The 13,138-nt window shown below is 36.3% G+C and overlaps 1 protein-coding gene and 1 long non-coding RNA gene across 2 annotated transcripts in view; both read right to left on the reverse strand.

Annotated features, from left to right (window-relative positions):
* The window catches only part of LOC120472290 (uncharacterized), a 28,518-nt gene extending 17,308 nt beyond the window's left edge, over positions 1–11,210 (reverse strand). The window contains exon 1 of the long non-coding RNA XR_016168298.1: positions 11,109–11,210. This is a non-coding gene — a long non-coding RNA (uncharacterized LOC120472290). The remainder of the gene's footprint in view (positions 1–11,108) is intronic.
* A 179-nt stretch (positions 11,211–11,389) lies between these two features.
* On the reverse strand, positions 11,390–13,100 carry LOC148981692 (uncharacterized). Its single transcript, XM_089130125.1, has one exon. It carries the CDS (start codon positions 12,922–12,924, stop codon positions 11,707–11,709), a length of 1,218 nt encoding a protein of 405 aa, XP_088986251.1. The 5' UTR covers positions 12,925–13,100; the 3' UTR covers positions 11,390–11,706.
* Between the last annotated feature and the right edge of the window lie 38 nt (positions 13,101–13,138).

The raw sequence follows: 13,138 nt of genomic DNA on the forward strand, positions 1-13,138 counted from the left end.
CCAGAAAATAAGGACTTTGTACATGGCATTGGAACCACCTGGTGCTGAAGACCAAGCCATAGAGATCGGACATGAAAGGCCAAAAAGACACCAACATAGAGGACATCTGGAGGTGGACAAAGCAATGAGACTCCACTTTATTGTCCACCATTATTTTTTATGTTCTGTGGGACTCTTTCTCGAATGTCTCTTTTTCTTCACCCTTCTTTAAACGAATAGTTTTTTAGCCTTATAGTGGGGAATCATATATAATGTTGATGTTTGTTTTTCACTTCACCTGTACCCCCACCTTTCTGTATTTTTTATTTTTTTTTACCATGGAGGTCAACTTCCTTACAGAAGAACTGTGCTCTTTAATGAGGAGGGATTTCAATAGGACTCAGTCATTCTCATATCCTTGTCATATGATTCTGGGGTTATCAACTTCAGAGGCCTGCATCTTGACTGGCGTCTCTCGAAACTTCAAGGGGAATCATAGAGTATTCCTCTCTCGCTCGTAAACATAAAGACAATGCAGTTTCTTCACTTCCCTTCCCACATAAATGCTGGATGAAAACAGACGATGGTCTAGCTGTCTCAAATTGAAATAAAAGACCTCTGTATGATCATTGATGTCATTTCATTGGAATTGTATGCTCACGAGGTTCTGCACATTTTTACCTTTGCAGTTTTTGACTTCAAAACACTTTTTTTTTTTAAATAAAAAAGCCATGGGCAGTAGGCCTGGAGAGCAATATGGTATGGTATAGTATGGTTCTATATTAGCATAATTGAAAGCCTCTTTTGATTGGTGAACTCATTAACTAACTGTTAATAGCAAAGGCCACTACAACATGTTACTATAATGAAGACAGATACAACGCATAACAAGCTCTGGTTCAGTCTTTTGTGACTAAACCTTTGACATACCCAATGCATCTTAATGAACAAAAAGATGCTCATATGGCACAGAGCTACATCCATTATAGTCTGGCTATATTAACTAAATCAAGTTAGATCCTATCCTCTGTCTACAAGTCTTGCAGCTCAACCCTTCAGTAATGACACGGACATGCTAAATTTCACCTATCAAAACCACTGCAGCCATCTCGAGTGCTAATGTACAGTGACCCGTGTCCGGTAAGGTCACGGATGTTTGGATGTGAACGTGTTCTAATGCGGAGGGTTTGGGAGCCTCTGTAAGAAAAACGTTGTTGACTCCCCAACACGCTCACACCGTGACGGACAAACGGAGAACTTCTGCCTTCCCCCACTTTTTCTTCCTGGTGCTGTCAGCCTGGGTCAGTCGCCTGTCAATGTGGCTATGTTTGTGTGAAGTACCGTGGCATCACGCCTGCCTGTCAGTGTGTGATATCATGCCTGGAGGTGACCACAGGGTTGTGGGTGTGCCAACCTCACCCCTCACCCCACTGGTATAGCAACTGACATTGCCCATCCATTCTTTTCCACAGGTTTGTCAATCAGATATCAATTAAAAAAAAGGAAAATTACACAAAGCTGCTTACTTACATATTCAATTCACTTACATTATGCAGTAAAATCTCAGAGAACAGCACATGATAAAGTGCGTAATATTGCATTGCATAGTTTTCTTTACTACAGGTTATTAAAGGGTTAGTTCACCCAAAAATGAAAATTCTGTCAGTATTTACTCACCCTCATGTTGTTCCAACCCCGTAAGACCTTCGTTCATCTTCGGAATACAAATTAAGATATTTAAGATATTAAGATCGCTCCTGCATACAGTCCATAGGCTTCTTGAGGGACTGGGTCTTGCTGTCCTCGAAAAGTCATTAAAGACATCGTTAAAATAGTCCAAGTGACTACAGGGGCTCAATCTTAAGTTTATCAAACGACGAGAACACTTTTGTGCGCAAAAAAACAACAAAAATAACGACTCTATTTCAACTATTCGTTTATTTCTCCCTCTGCGCGAGTCAGGTTACTAGTTTAATAGCGTAAGCTTCTGTTATTGTACGTCACACGCATCACACACACATGACCAGCGTCGGCCAATAGTGAGCCTACGTGTGACGTAGCTCTACGCAATCACACTACGTTAACTGACTTACAGGCTCATGGAGAAGGAAGTGAATAGTTGAAATAAAGTCGTTATTTTTGTTGTTTTTTTGCGCACAAAAGTGTTCTCGTCGTTTGATAAACTTAAGATTGAGCCCCTGTAGTCACTTGGACTATTTTAACGATGTCTTTAATGACTTTTCAGGGACACCAAGAGCCAGTCCCTCAAGAAGCCTATGGACTGTATGCAGGAGCGATCTTAATATCTTAAATATCTTAATTTGTGTTCCGAAGATGAACGAAGGTCTTACGGGGTTGGAACAACATGAGGGTGAGTAAATACTGACAGAATTTTCATTTTTGGGTGAACTAACCCTTTAAAAGGATCATTAACACACACATTGACAATTCTATCATGCAGGCTACTCTCATGTTGTTCCAAACCAGAATTTATTTTATGTAAAGCACAAGTGGTGATGCACTTTGCTATACTTTGAAAGTGGATGGGAACAGGGAGCCATATTTAAATATGAATGAAATATTTTAATATGCTAATGAGATTTAAGAGTTACTAGAGGAAAGAATAATTTCAGAGAATAATGACTCTCCAACGCACAAAGTATGACAAGACTTACTGTGTGAATGTTGTTAACACTGGAATTCACTTGAACAGCATGAGGATGAGTCTATGAATTTCCACTTTTAGGTGCACTAAAATAAATCTTCTTCTAAAATGGATTTAGCCAGAATTAAGATTAAGGAGAAAAATTACTCTTAAAATGACCAAATAAAATGATAAAGATCTAGATCTTAGTTATTGTAAGCTATATAATTTATGGGTGTCACAATAAACAATTTAATGACAACTAATAAATATATTCACAATATATTGTTATATATATTGGTTATTAATAAACATATTAATACATAGTTATTATTAAATGTATTATGTAAATGTATTATTATTAAATGGAGCTCGAGTTTTATGTTTCCACTGCTTCACATGCATGCACATTGAACTGTAAATGTTGAATTTATGTTTTAATAAATGCATTGTTGCTTTTTTTTTTTTTTTTCATTTTCATTTTCACTCTGGTCACTGAGGTTATACCATGTAATTTGCCATCCACACATCTTTTTTTTTTTTTTTTTTTAAATATCAGTTAGTATTTGATATTACCAAAGCCCTTATATGCCCAGGTGTTTTTAATGTGACTGCACAATTTTATTGATATTTATTTTATTTTATTGATTTAAAGTGCCACAGTATAATTCAAATACTATATTTACTAATTTAAAGAGGTGAAAATCCAAAGGAAAGATGATCCAGAGGCAAACAGTATACTGACAGAGTGCTGATCAAAGCTTTAGAGTGTATGTGTATGTGTATAATTGTCATGGATGCAGGATGCTTCTCCTGAAGAACTGAGGCATGGCATCTACATATGATGATGCCATACGCCATACCTTTTCCTCTTTTACTCTCAGTCAATTATGGGTTCCTATGTCACTCACCAACACCAAACACTGTGTGAGGATGAGGCCAAAAAAAAATATATATATTTGAAGTTTTAATCATTTGAATGACAAAAAGAGGCCTGCTGACTGATAATAGAATCAATTTGCACACATTTATTGCCACCAGAAATTAAAATAGAGAAAATGAGAGTCCAAAACAAAATGGAACTTCTATTCTTGACAAAAAAAAAAAAAAAAAATCAATGCGAACATTTCTGTAATTGTCTACTTTTTGTGCTGTAGAAAAGAAAAAGCAATACAGAGAAATACATCAATTAATAAAAAGAGTCATGTTTGTTTTAAATCATAGAATTAATCTCCAAGTAAACTATTACATTAAAGCATATAAAAGACATCGTTGTAACACATTCGATTACAGCCCGGAATGCACTGTGTAATTAAGAGGAATTTACAGTGTAACTTTCTGTAATTATGTACCTATAAAGTACTTGCATAAGTATAAGGGAACAATATGTAAAGTTTTGGGGAATAAAAGGGAGAATTATATATATATATATATATATATATATATATATATATGAAGAGTTCAGATGCAAAAGCCTCTAAACTCTAAATGCCAGTTGAAATTTTTTTCTTTAATGATGATTTTTATTAAACTTGTATATTTAAGTTCAGAAATTTCACTTAAATAACAATTAATATGTAATTATCATTGCCATTTAAGTGAAATCACTGAACTTAAATATACAAGGTTGATAAAAATGATCATTAAAGAAGAAAATTTCAAATGGCACTTAGAGGCTTTTGCATCTGAACTCTTCATATATATATATATATATATATATATATATATATATATATATTCTGTAAGTATTATAACTGAGGGGTACTTATATTCTACAATTATGATACAACAATCTTATATTTGGGAGAAATTTAGAGAACATGGCGTACCTTTTTGTAATAATTGTGTACCAATTCACTGTAGGCTTTTTGAAAATGACAGGGTACATATAAAGGCATTTATAAAATTCTTTATTTATTTTTGATAGCAAAAGTGCAAATGTTTAAGTTTGGGTTTCATGTTTCAAGGCAAGAGAAGCTAAGACTATTGCATTTTTTTTTTTTTTTTTTTAATACTGGGAAATTTATCTTGTTTGATGTGGTTACAGGGTAAGTGGTGCTTGTATAATAAATAAAGGTTTCAGTGATATAAAACTGTATATGCGTTTTCATTGTACTTACCCTGTAACTATGGAACAAGTGGATAACAAGCACCACTTTAATTTACAGCCTGCAATGTCACACTGTAACTACATGGAACAAGGGGGTAACAAGCACCACATGAAACAAGAGTATCTTTCCCCAATATTTAAGCAAAAGTTGCAATAGTTTTTGTTTTCAGTGCACTTTTGTTAAAACGATTACTTTATAAATGCATAGATAGTTTTAATTTTTAAAAAGCCTGTAATTTCACACAGTAGCCTGCATGGTTCACCATAATTTCAGAAATGTAGTGTATGTTCTTGCTAAATTGCTCCCACATGTAAGATTGTTGTATCATAATTTTGCATCATAATAGTAGAATAAGCACCCTTTAGTTTTTTTAATACAATATAAATATATATTTTTTTAATTTTCATGGTTGTTACCACTTCATTCCACACATTTAAAATATTGTTCCCTTCTACTTGTAAGTACGTTATTAGTACTTAGTAACCCCCCAAACCCCCCCCCCCCCCCCCCCATGCTCACTATACACAAGAAACAAAAGCTAATTGAAACGTACTGTTAAAAGGGTTTGAAATTTTAAGAGGGACTCATACAGCTTTTGTTGATTTAGGTTTTGCACCATCTATCAATGGGTTCATAGGAAGAGGTTTAATCAGGTAGGAAACCCGGACAGAAAGAGGTGGGACGGGGTATTGTGTTGGTGTGAAAGCAGAGCCAAAAAGGGGCGTCTTTTCACGTTTCTTTACTTTCACCTGCTGGGATACATTTGGTCTCTTTCAAGAAGAAAAAGGGGCGAATGCAATGAATAAAGAAAGACAGACAGATGAGTAGCCCGTAAAGGCCAATAGCTTAATCAGCAGCCACTTGTAATCACCACGTTGTAGACTTCACTGTAAGCTTACAATTTGAGCTCCATTGTCGTTCATGTAGTTATAAGCACAATCAAGCCAGATAAAGCTAAATAAACCATCAGTTGTCTTAGCGTTGCCTTATTTGGTATGTAGTTTAGCAAGATGTTGCGAAGCATAGGGCCTACTATGGAAACAATTTTAGAAACGCCATAAAATCACATCTGGACAATTTTTAAGGGACTTCGCCCAGTCAAACAATGAGGTCATTGCGCCATCTTGAGGTGGAAAATTGAAATAATGAAATGTAAGGGTTATATTTTTTCTACTTTATTTACTTTCGTAACTCCAATAGTCTTTTTTATTTTTTACTTTTTTATCCATTTTTTTTTTTTTATAATTATAACATCAGCAGGCATCTTGAGTGAAAAATAGAATAAGGACAGTGTAACGAATTCAGATTTCCAAGGCAAAAAAAAACAACAACAACAAAAAAAAAAAATAACAAAAAAAAATCAGCATTGTTATGTGAGATTATGAAACTTATACATGTTATTCAATATAGTCTATTAGGAAAAATATTTGACCACATTACCACAAGAGGGTCATTTGCAATTTTATTATAGTACAGTAAAAGTTTTCCAAACCACAACCTTCTAAAAACTTTTTTTTTTTTAAATAATCTAGTCATATTAATACATTTATCAATGCAACACCTTAACATATAACTTTGCTTTTGGCCCACATTTATTCCAAAAACAACATTCAGCAATTTGTGTAGAAAAAAAATATATTTTTAAATGGCACATCTTCATCTCTCAGTGTCAGTAAACCATTCTTGCCCTAGGATGAAAACACTGTGTTTTGAGACACTTTCAGCTCTCTCAAGGCTATCAGGAAAATAACATTTTCACATGCCAAAGCCATGCAAATAAGACATTTAATACGCAGCATACCAAACATAAAAAAGCCTTTTTTAAAAACATTCCACGGACAACATACAGACACACACTCTCAAACTACACACACATGGCAGGGTCAGAAGCCCAGAACATTGTGAAGACAGGTCATACATAACTCAGCCAGGTTTGTACACGCATCTATACCTTGAGAGCGCACTGGCTATTTGGAGAGCTACGGACATGGCACTTTGATAAAAGGGTCATTCTGCAGGCTTTGCGGGGGCTGTGTACTGTGAAGGATTGGATTTTCACATGAATGCCCGCACTCTCAGGCTGCCCGTCCTCTTCCTCGTCCACACAGAGATAGCCTTTGAATGGCAGATCTCAATTTCTGATTGCTGTCTGATTATCTATTCACCTCCAGTTATATTGACAGGGCACACTGCTATTGAGAAGTGTGTCAGAATGAGAGTGGCCAGAATTTAGATTCAGGGGTACGAGGAGTGTCCACTTAGCCTATATATTTTCCTCAGTTACAGCAGTTGAGAGGGAAAATAATTGAACTCAAACCCCCAGTTTCACAGACAATTCTTAAGACTAGTCCCAGACTAAAAATGCATGTCGTAACTGAAAACAACGTGTACTGACATATCATATCTATTTTTTTTTGTCTCAAGATGCACCAGGAATGTTTTAAGGCACATTTAAAAAAAAAAACTATTTAAATATCCTAATTGAACTAAGGTCTAATCCTGGATTAATCTAAACCCTGTCTGTGAGACCGGGCCTTAAAATGCTTAGTTCATAATATGAAAACTCTGTCATTATTTACTCATGCTGTTTCAAACCTATATGACAATTTTTCTTCTGTGCAACATTATATATAATATATTCTATACATTATTCTGCACCTAAAAAAAACAGCGGATTTAACAATGCATGGACAAATTGTCCTTTTGTGATCTAAACTAGTTTAGCCAGTTTTGAAACTAAAACTTAAAGTCTGTATTGTAGTGTTGTATTGTGCTCAAGTTTTCCTGAATACAAGAGGCAAATAGGATGCAATATTAAGATGATGAATCTAGACAGAGGCCAATTAGAGAGAGATAGGGTGTGTGTGTGTGTGTGTGTGTGTAGCTGATGGGGGAAGGGTGTCCGATGCCAACCTGAGACATTTTGATCTCCACACTTGGATTCACAAGCATACATTACTCCGCTGGCAGACAAGGCAGACTAATATGCTTCCATAGTCCATACACAGACACACACACACACACACACGCACAAACACACACAATTGGTCATTGCAGGCAACATGATCTGGGTGGCAACACAGTGAACACTATGACGCCATTCTGTCTAGTGCAATCGCCTTTTGAGGACCACAAGCCAATAGCATCCTGCTATCCAATGTGTTTCTCTCACATGCATTTTTCAGTCATTTCAAAATAGTTTGCTTTGTCAATATAACACTTCGAATGGTATGTCTGACATAAATCGTCAACGGTGTTTCACCCTGAAATTGTAAGTAAGCTATGAATACATTAGATCTCTTGATCATGGCACAGTGCCAGCCAGTCTGCAAGCAGAATAGAGATTTGATGAGGTCATGTGATTTAGGAGCTGTTAGCTTCATGGAGAGAGCTGCACTTGTCCATATTGTAGCAGCTAATATCACAACAGCCCTCCACTGGTGTCCATGGCAACGGGCGACAGAAAATGAAAGGAGGAAATTAAATCATGCTGTCATGGGGGTGCATGCATTAATTTTGCATAAAGAGTGGATGATATGTGAAAGCCTGGGCTTGCCTTTGTTCAGTGCCAATGTCTGGTACATATCCAAATATATGACCAAGCCGAAACCAAAGCCTTAAAAAAAAAAAAAAAAAAACCAAGAAACATAAATGTAAATTTGACGTCTGGAAAATTGTTCTTTCACTTTGGAGGAGGAATTTGATTTTGCCGTTCTTGCATATTAACGGTTTTTGGCAAAAGGAACAAAATATCAATAAAATATTGTGCAATAACTTTGGCCAGTATGAAAAATTAATATATAGTTTCCGTGCCAATATATAGTCTAATCAATGGACAGCATTTGAATATTCTTTATTATTATATTCTTTATTAATTTATATTAGTTTATTAAATTAATATTTAAAAATAAATAAAAAATTGGTTTTAAATGTGAATTTATGCATACTGTGAAAAATGGACATTATATATTGACAAAAAACAGTGTTATTTGAGACTAAATTTACCTTTGCAGCATCTTCTAAGTATAAAAACACACTGTCTTTTTAAACACAGACAACTTGGATGTTTAAGTAATTTCATCTTAAATACATTAAACTGACAAAAAAAAATAAGTTAAGCAATTTTCAATTTTTTTATATGAGTTAAAGCAATGTAAATATATATGTTGCTCATATATATATATATATATATATATATATATATATAGGCCTATACTTTTCCCTGCTTTGTTGACTTTAAAAGGTGTTTGATTGTGTCAACCGAGACATTTTGCTGTTCAAATTACTTTCATCTGGTATCAATGGAAAATTCTATAATACTATGAAACTCTAAATAATTAATTTGAGAAATAAATAGTTTGAGAGCGGATTGCCTTTTGGAGTGAAGCAGGGACAATAACTCTCCCCTTCCTTGTTTGCTTTTTATATAAATGATTTAGCCCAAAGAAATTAAGCAGGTAAATTTGGGTGTGTCAATTGAGGACATGATTAAGTATATATTGGTTTTGTTTTTGATGAAAATATGAAGTTTACAGAGGGAAGGAAAATAGCAGAGTCTGCTGGAAGACCATTAGGATCTGTGTTGAGCAAAATGAAACTGATTAGATCTTGTTTTTTTCTGCATTTACATAAATTTTTGGTTGACTGAGTTTTGTTTTATAATGCTGCAGGAGTTTGAATAGGTTTTTGACTGTAACTCTGTTCAAAATCTTGCTTTAAGGTGTTTTCCTTGGTGTGCATAAATATGCAGCAAAGGTAGCTGTTAATGGGGATGCAGGATGGGATGTATTGTACAACAAAGGTGTGAAATGGTGCGATTGTGGAACCGTCTTGTTAGTCTGTCTGAGGAAAGGCTAATAAGTATTTTACAAGTATTTTACTTTATTAACAAATAGGCTAAACGAGACAGAAAAAAAATTAGTTACGTTATGCATTTCTAAAGACAAAAGGTAATATATAACATTTTAAAAAAGGAGCTCCAATTGCACAAGGTTGGGTGAGAAGTGCTATTGGGTTCACGTTTACACAACTAAACAAATTTACATAAAATCTTCCAACTTTCTGCACTGAACTTAGTGAGTTCTGGTCATCTGCACTGGATTTGTTATGCTGATAAGTTGAAAAAGGCCACAATGGATCATCTAAACGGATATTTGTAACATGCATAAGGTAGAAGAATGTACTTGTAGCCTGTGTAGACAATAATTCTGATGGGTAATGTTGACTGGCATTATGCAGATAAACACCATGGGATGGTTTGCAAGGGTTCTCTCATGATCACAACAAGGATTTTGCAATCTATTATAATAGAAATAAAAGGTATAGGGTCAATGCCACGATGTTGCTCCATCATGATCCGAGTTGATACTTGTGAAAAAGCACATACTTTCAATATGTGCATCGCATGAATACAAGATAACGAGTGTGCATAAAGCCCTATTGAGCTCAACAAGGAGCGTCCATGCAAGAATCTTGGATTTTTTTTTCTTGCCTTGTTTTTTTGCCCATATTTGGGTGGTTGGGGCACAGTGACAGCGGTTCATCATGTCAACGGTATGACATTTCTCTCCGCACCATCAATTTGCCATGGCTGGACATTGATTTATTCATAACCATCAGTATGCATCATTTGTCGAAATTACAGAGAGGGAATATTGACGGAAAAATAAAGATAAGCTGAGGAACTGTGGACAGTGTCAGAAACAACAACACCCAATGACATCAGCTGATAACTAAAGTCATCTGCCAGACTATATTCACAATTTAAGGATAAAAGCTCGGACACCTTACTCATCTCCACCTGCATTAAATACCAATACAGGCAAAATGTCAAACTGTGAAATCCCTTGGCAACCTAAAGCCTGCATTTCTAGGCTGAAGGCAGTGCTGATGCCAGAAATCAGATGCTGCATGACAAACAGATCATGCAAATGACCTCTGATGGATTCAGGAGAAGGAATCTTACATGGCAGCAGAATTCGACCACTACCTGATAATGATAAAAAAATGAATAAATAAAAAAACTGACCAAGGTTCTGAGAAGCTGCCTTCAGAGACATGTTTATATATGGTATCATCTTTGATAAAAAAAAAGAAATAGCCTACACCCATGATCACTTCACCTATACGGCAGAGCTTGCATCTCATCAATAATGCAACGAAACATCATGTTTATGCAATTCACACAATGAAAGAGCACTAGTACATGATAGTGACTGCAGCCACATACTGACAACATCCCTACAAGCATTCAACAGCCTATGCCCACTCAAAAGCAAGGGGGAAAAATGTTGTTATTTAGGTAAAAGCATATATATCATGCCTCAACTATATACAGCAGGAGACTAGAGTGTAAAAAGGCAATAAACACTCACCTTTTGATTCAGTTTTGTGTAGGCTCTTATCGCTTCATGGAGGCACAGCACACAGGAAAAATAACTGTAGTGCAATGGTGATATGCAAATTAATGGATCACGCTGAATACAAGGACATTTATTATTCATAAATTACTCATGTTTATGCAAATTAGGCTACACAGCCCCTACTCAAACAGGAGGTTGGTAATTTATTCTGTCTTGCTTTGCTTCAGTGGCTTTTTTAAAAAGGCTAATATTTTGTCTGACTGACTGTTATTCATGTAAAAGAGGGAGACAAATGGTGTTACAACATGGTAGGTTTATTAAAAAAAAAAAAAAGAATATCATTTAACAAGGTACACAAACTCAAGTCAAATCAAAGGACCATGTAATAGTAAACATTCATGCTACAACAAAATAAAAAATGTGGATTAAAATGAACACTTAATGGAACCACTTTTCCAATAGGTTATAACAAACACTTGGCGCCCCCATGTGGTCATCTGGGAGAGCGCGTTTGTTTAGCACCTGTCCCGTTGTGGTTTGTTCTGAGACTAGTCTCTAATAATAATCACTTCATAAAATACTTAAATTCAGATACATTTAAACCAGGATTTTAGGATGACTGGTTTACAGATCTTCTCACAACATTATCAACCTCTTTTTCAAATTGATGAAGAAGTTTAAAGTCGCAGAAACCTCTGTACAGTAAACCGGTTGCCAGTGTTTTCATAGCCTCCTTCATTTGCCACAGGGAAGGTACAGTGACAGAATGTAAATCGCCGTTGAGCTCAGCTGTGATCACTGTTGGGTCGAGTTTTGGGATGTCCAGATCCGTTAGTGGTTCGCTTTCATCGTTAGATTGGTTCGTTGGGCTGACTTCAGATACACTTGGTGTATTTTCGGAAGGCTGGGTTTTTAAGAGTCTGAGCCAATCTCCGTTTAAACGGAAGTTGCGGAAACCCATCATCCTAGCCAACCGAGTCGCTTCTGAACGAACCATTGATTCATTTACTGTGATGCCGTTTTCACGAGAATGATCGATCCATCTAGAAAGCGGGCCTTCAAGTTGCCGGATATTTGCATATGTTAAATCCATCCTTGGTATCGCCGTCTTTTTATGATAAGAAGTGGGCTCTTCTCTTTGGCTGATCTGGAACATCCCTCGAATTACTCCCTCTCGGTTTTTAAAGCGCGTGAACCAGTCTGCGTTCGCCCTGAAGTTACGGTAACCCACTGTCCTGGCCAACCGATCCGCTTTTGAACGAATCGTTGATTCGTTTACTTGAATGCCGTTCTCGAGAGAGTGATCGATCCATCGCCACAGCGCAGCTTCCATTCGATGCGTCTTTCTGGCAATGAGGTTTATATTGTGCTCTTTAACCCGCTCCGCCGACTTATTGCCGGATTTGGTCTCTTCTGGTCCGTCTTTTGCATCAAACATCTCTCGTATAACCGTCTCCCGGTTTTTAAAGTGTGTCAACCACTCTGAGCTCACGCTGAAATCGCAGAGACCCATTTCTGTAGCTACCCGAGTCGCCTTTTTACAAATTAGTGAGTCATTTACTGTAATACCGTTCTCGAGACAAGTATCGATCCACCTCCAGATTGCAGCTTCTAATAGAGGTGTTTTACGAGATGAAAAGACACTCCTTGGAAGTTTAGATTTGGCAGTTTTAATCGTCCTTTTCCGGAGCCAGACACGAAGCAGAGGTCCTGAGATATTTAGCAGACGTGCAGCAGCGTTCTGGGACATTGGGGGAAGTTGATCGTATTTCTCCAGTAGACTGTTTTTTTCCTGAATTGTTCTACGAACATATTTCCTCGTGGCCATGTTTACGTGCTTTTGAAAAGCGATGGAGATTTGGACTCTCGAGTCGATTCTTTTAAATTGATTGAACCGGTTCGGTCAGAATGATTCGTGCACAAAATCGCACTGAATCGACCCGAGCAGTGACAAACAACAATTTACAATTTAAACACACTCGGAATGTGTTTATGGCATGACTGTTTATCAACACGAATACAGACCATTTAGCGTTCGTTGC

This window comes from Pimephales promelas, chromosome 4, assembly GCF_988280905.1.
Source record: "Pimephales promelas chromosome 4, fPimPro1.hap1.1, whole genome shotgun sequence".
NCBI lineage: Eukaryota > Metazoa > Chordata > Actinopteri > Cypriniformes > Leuciscidae > Pimephales > Pimephales promelas.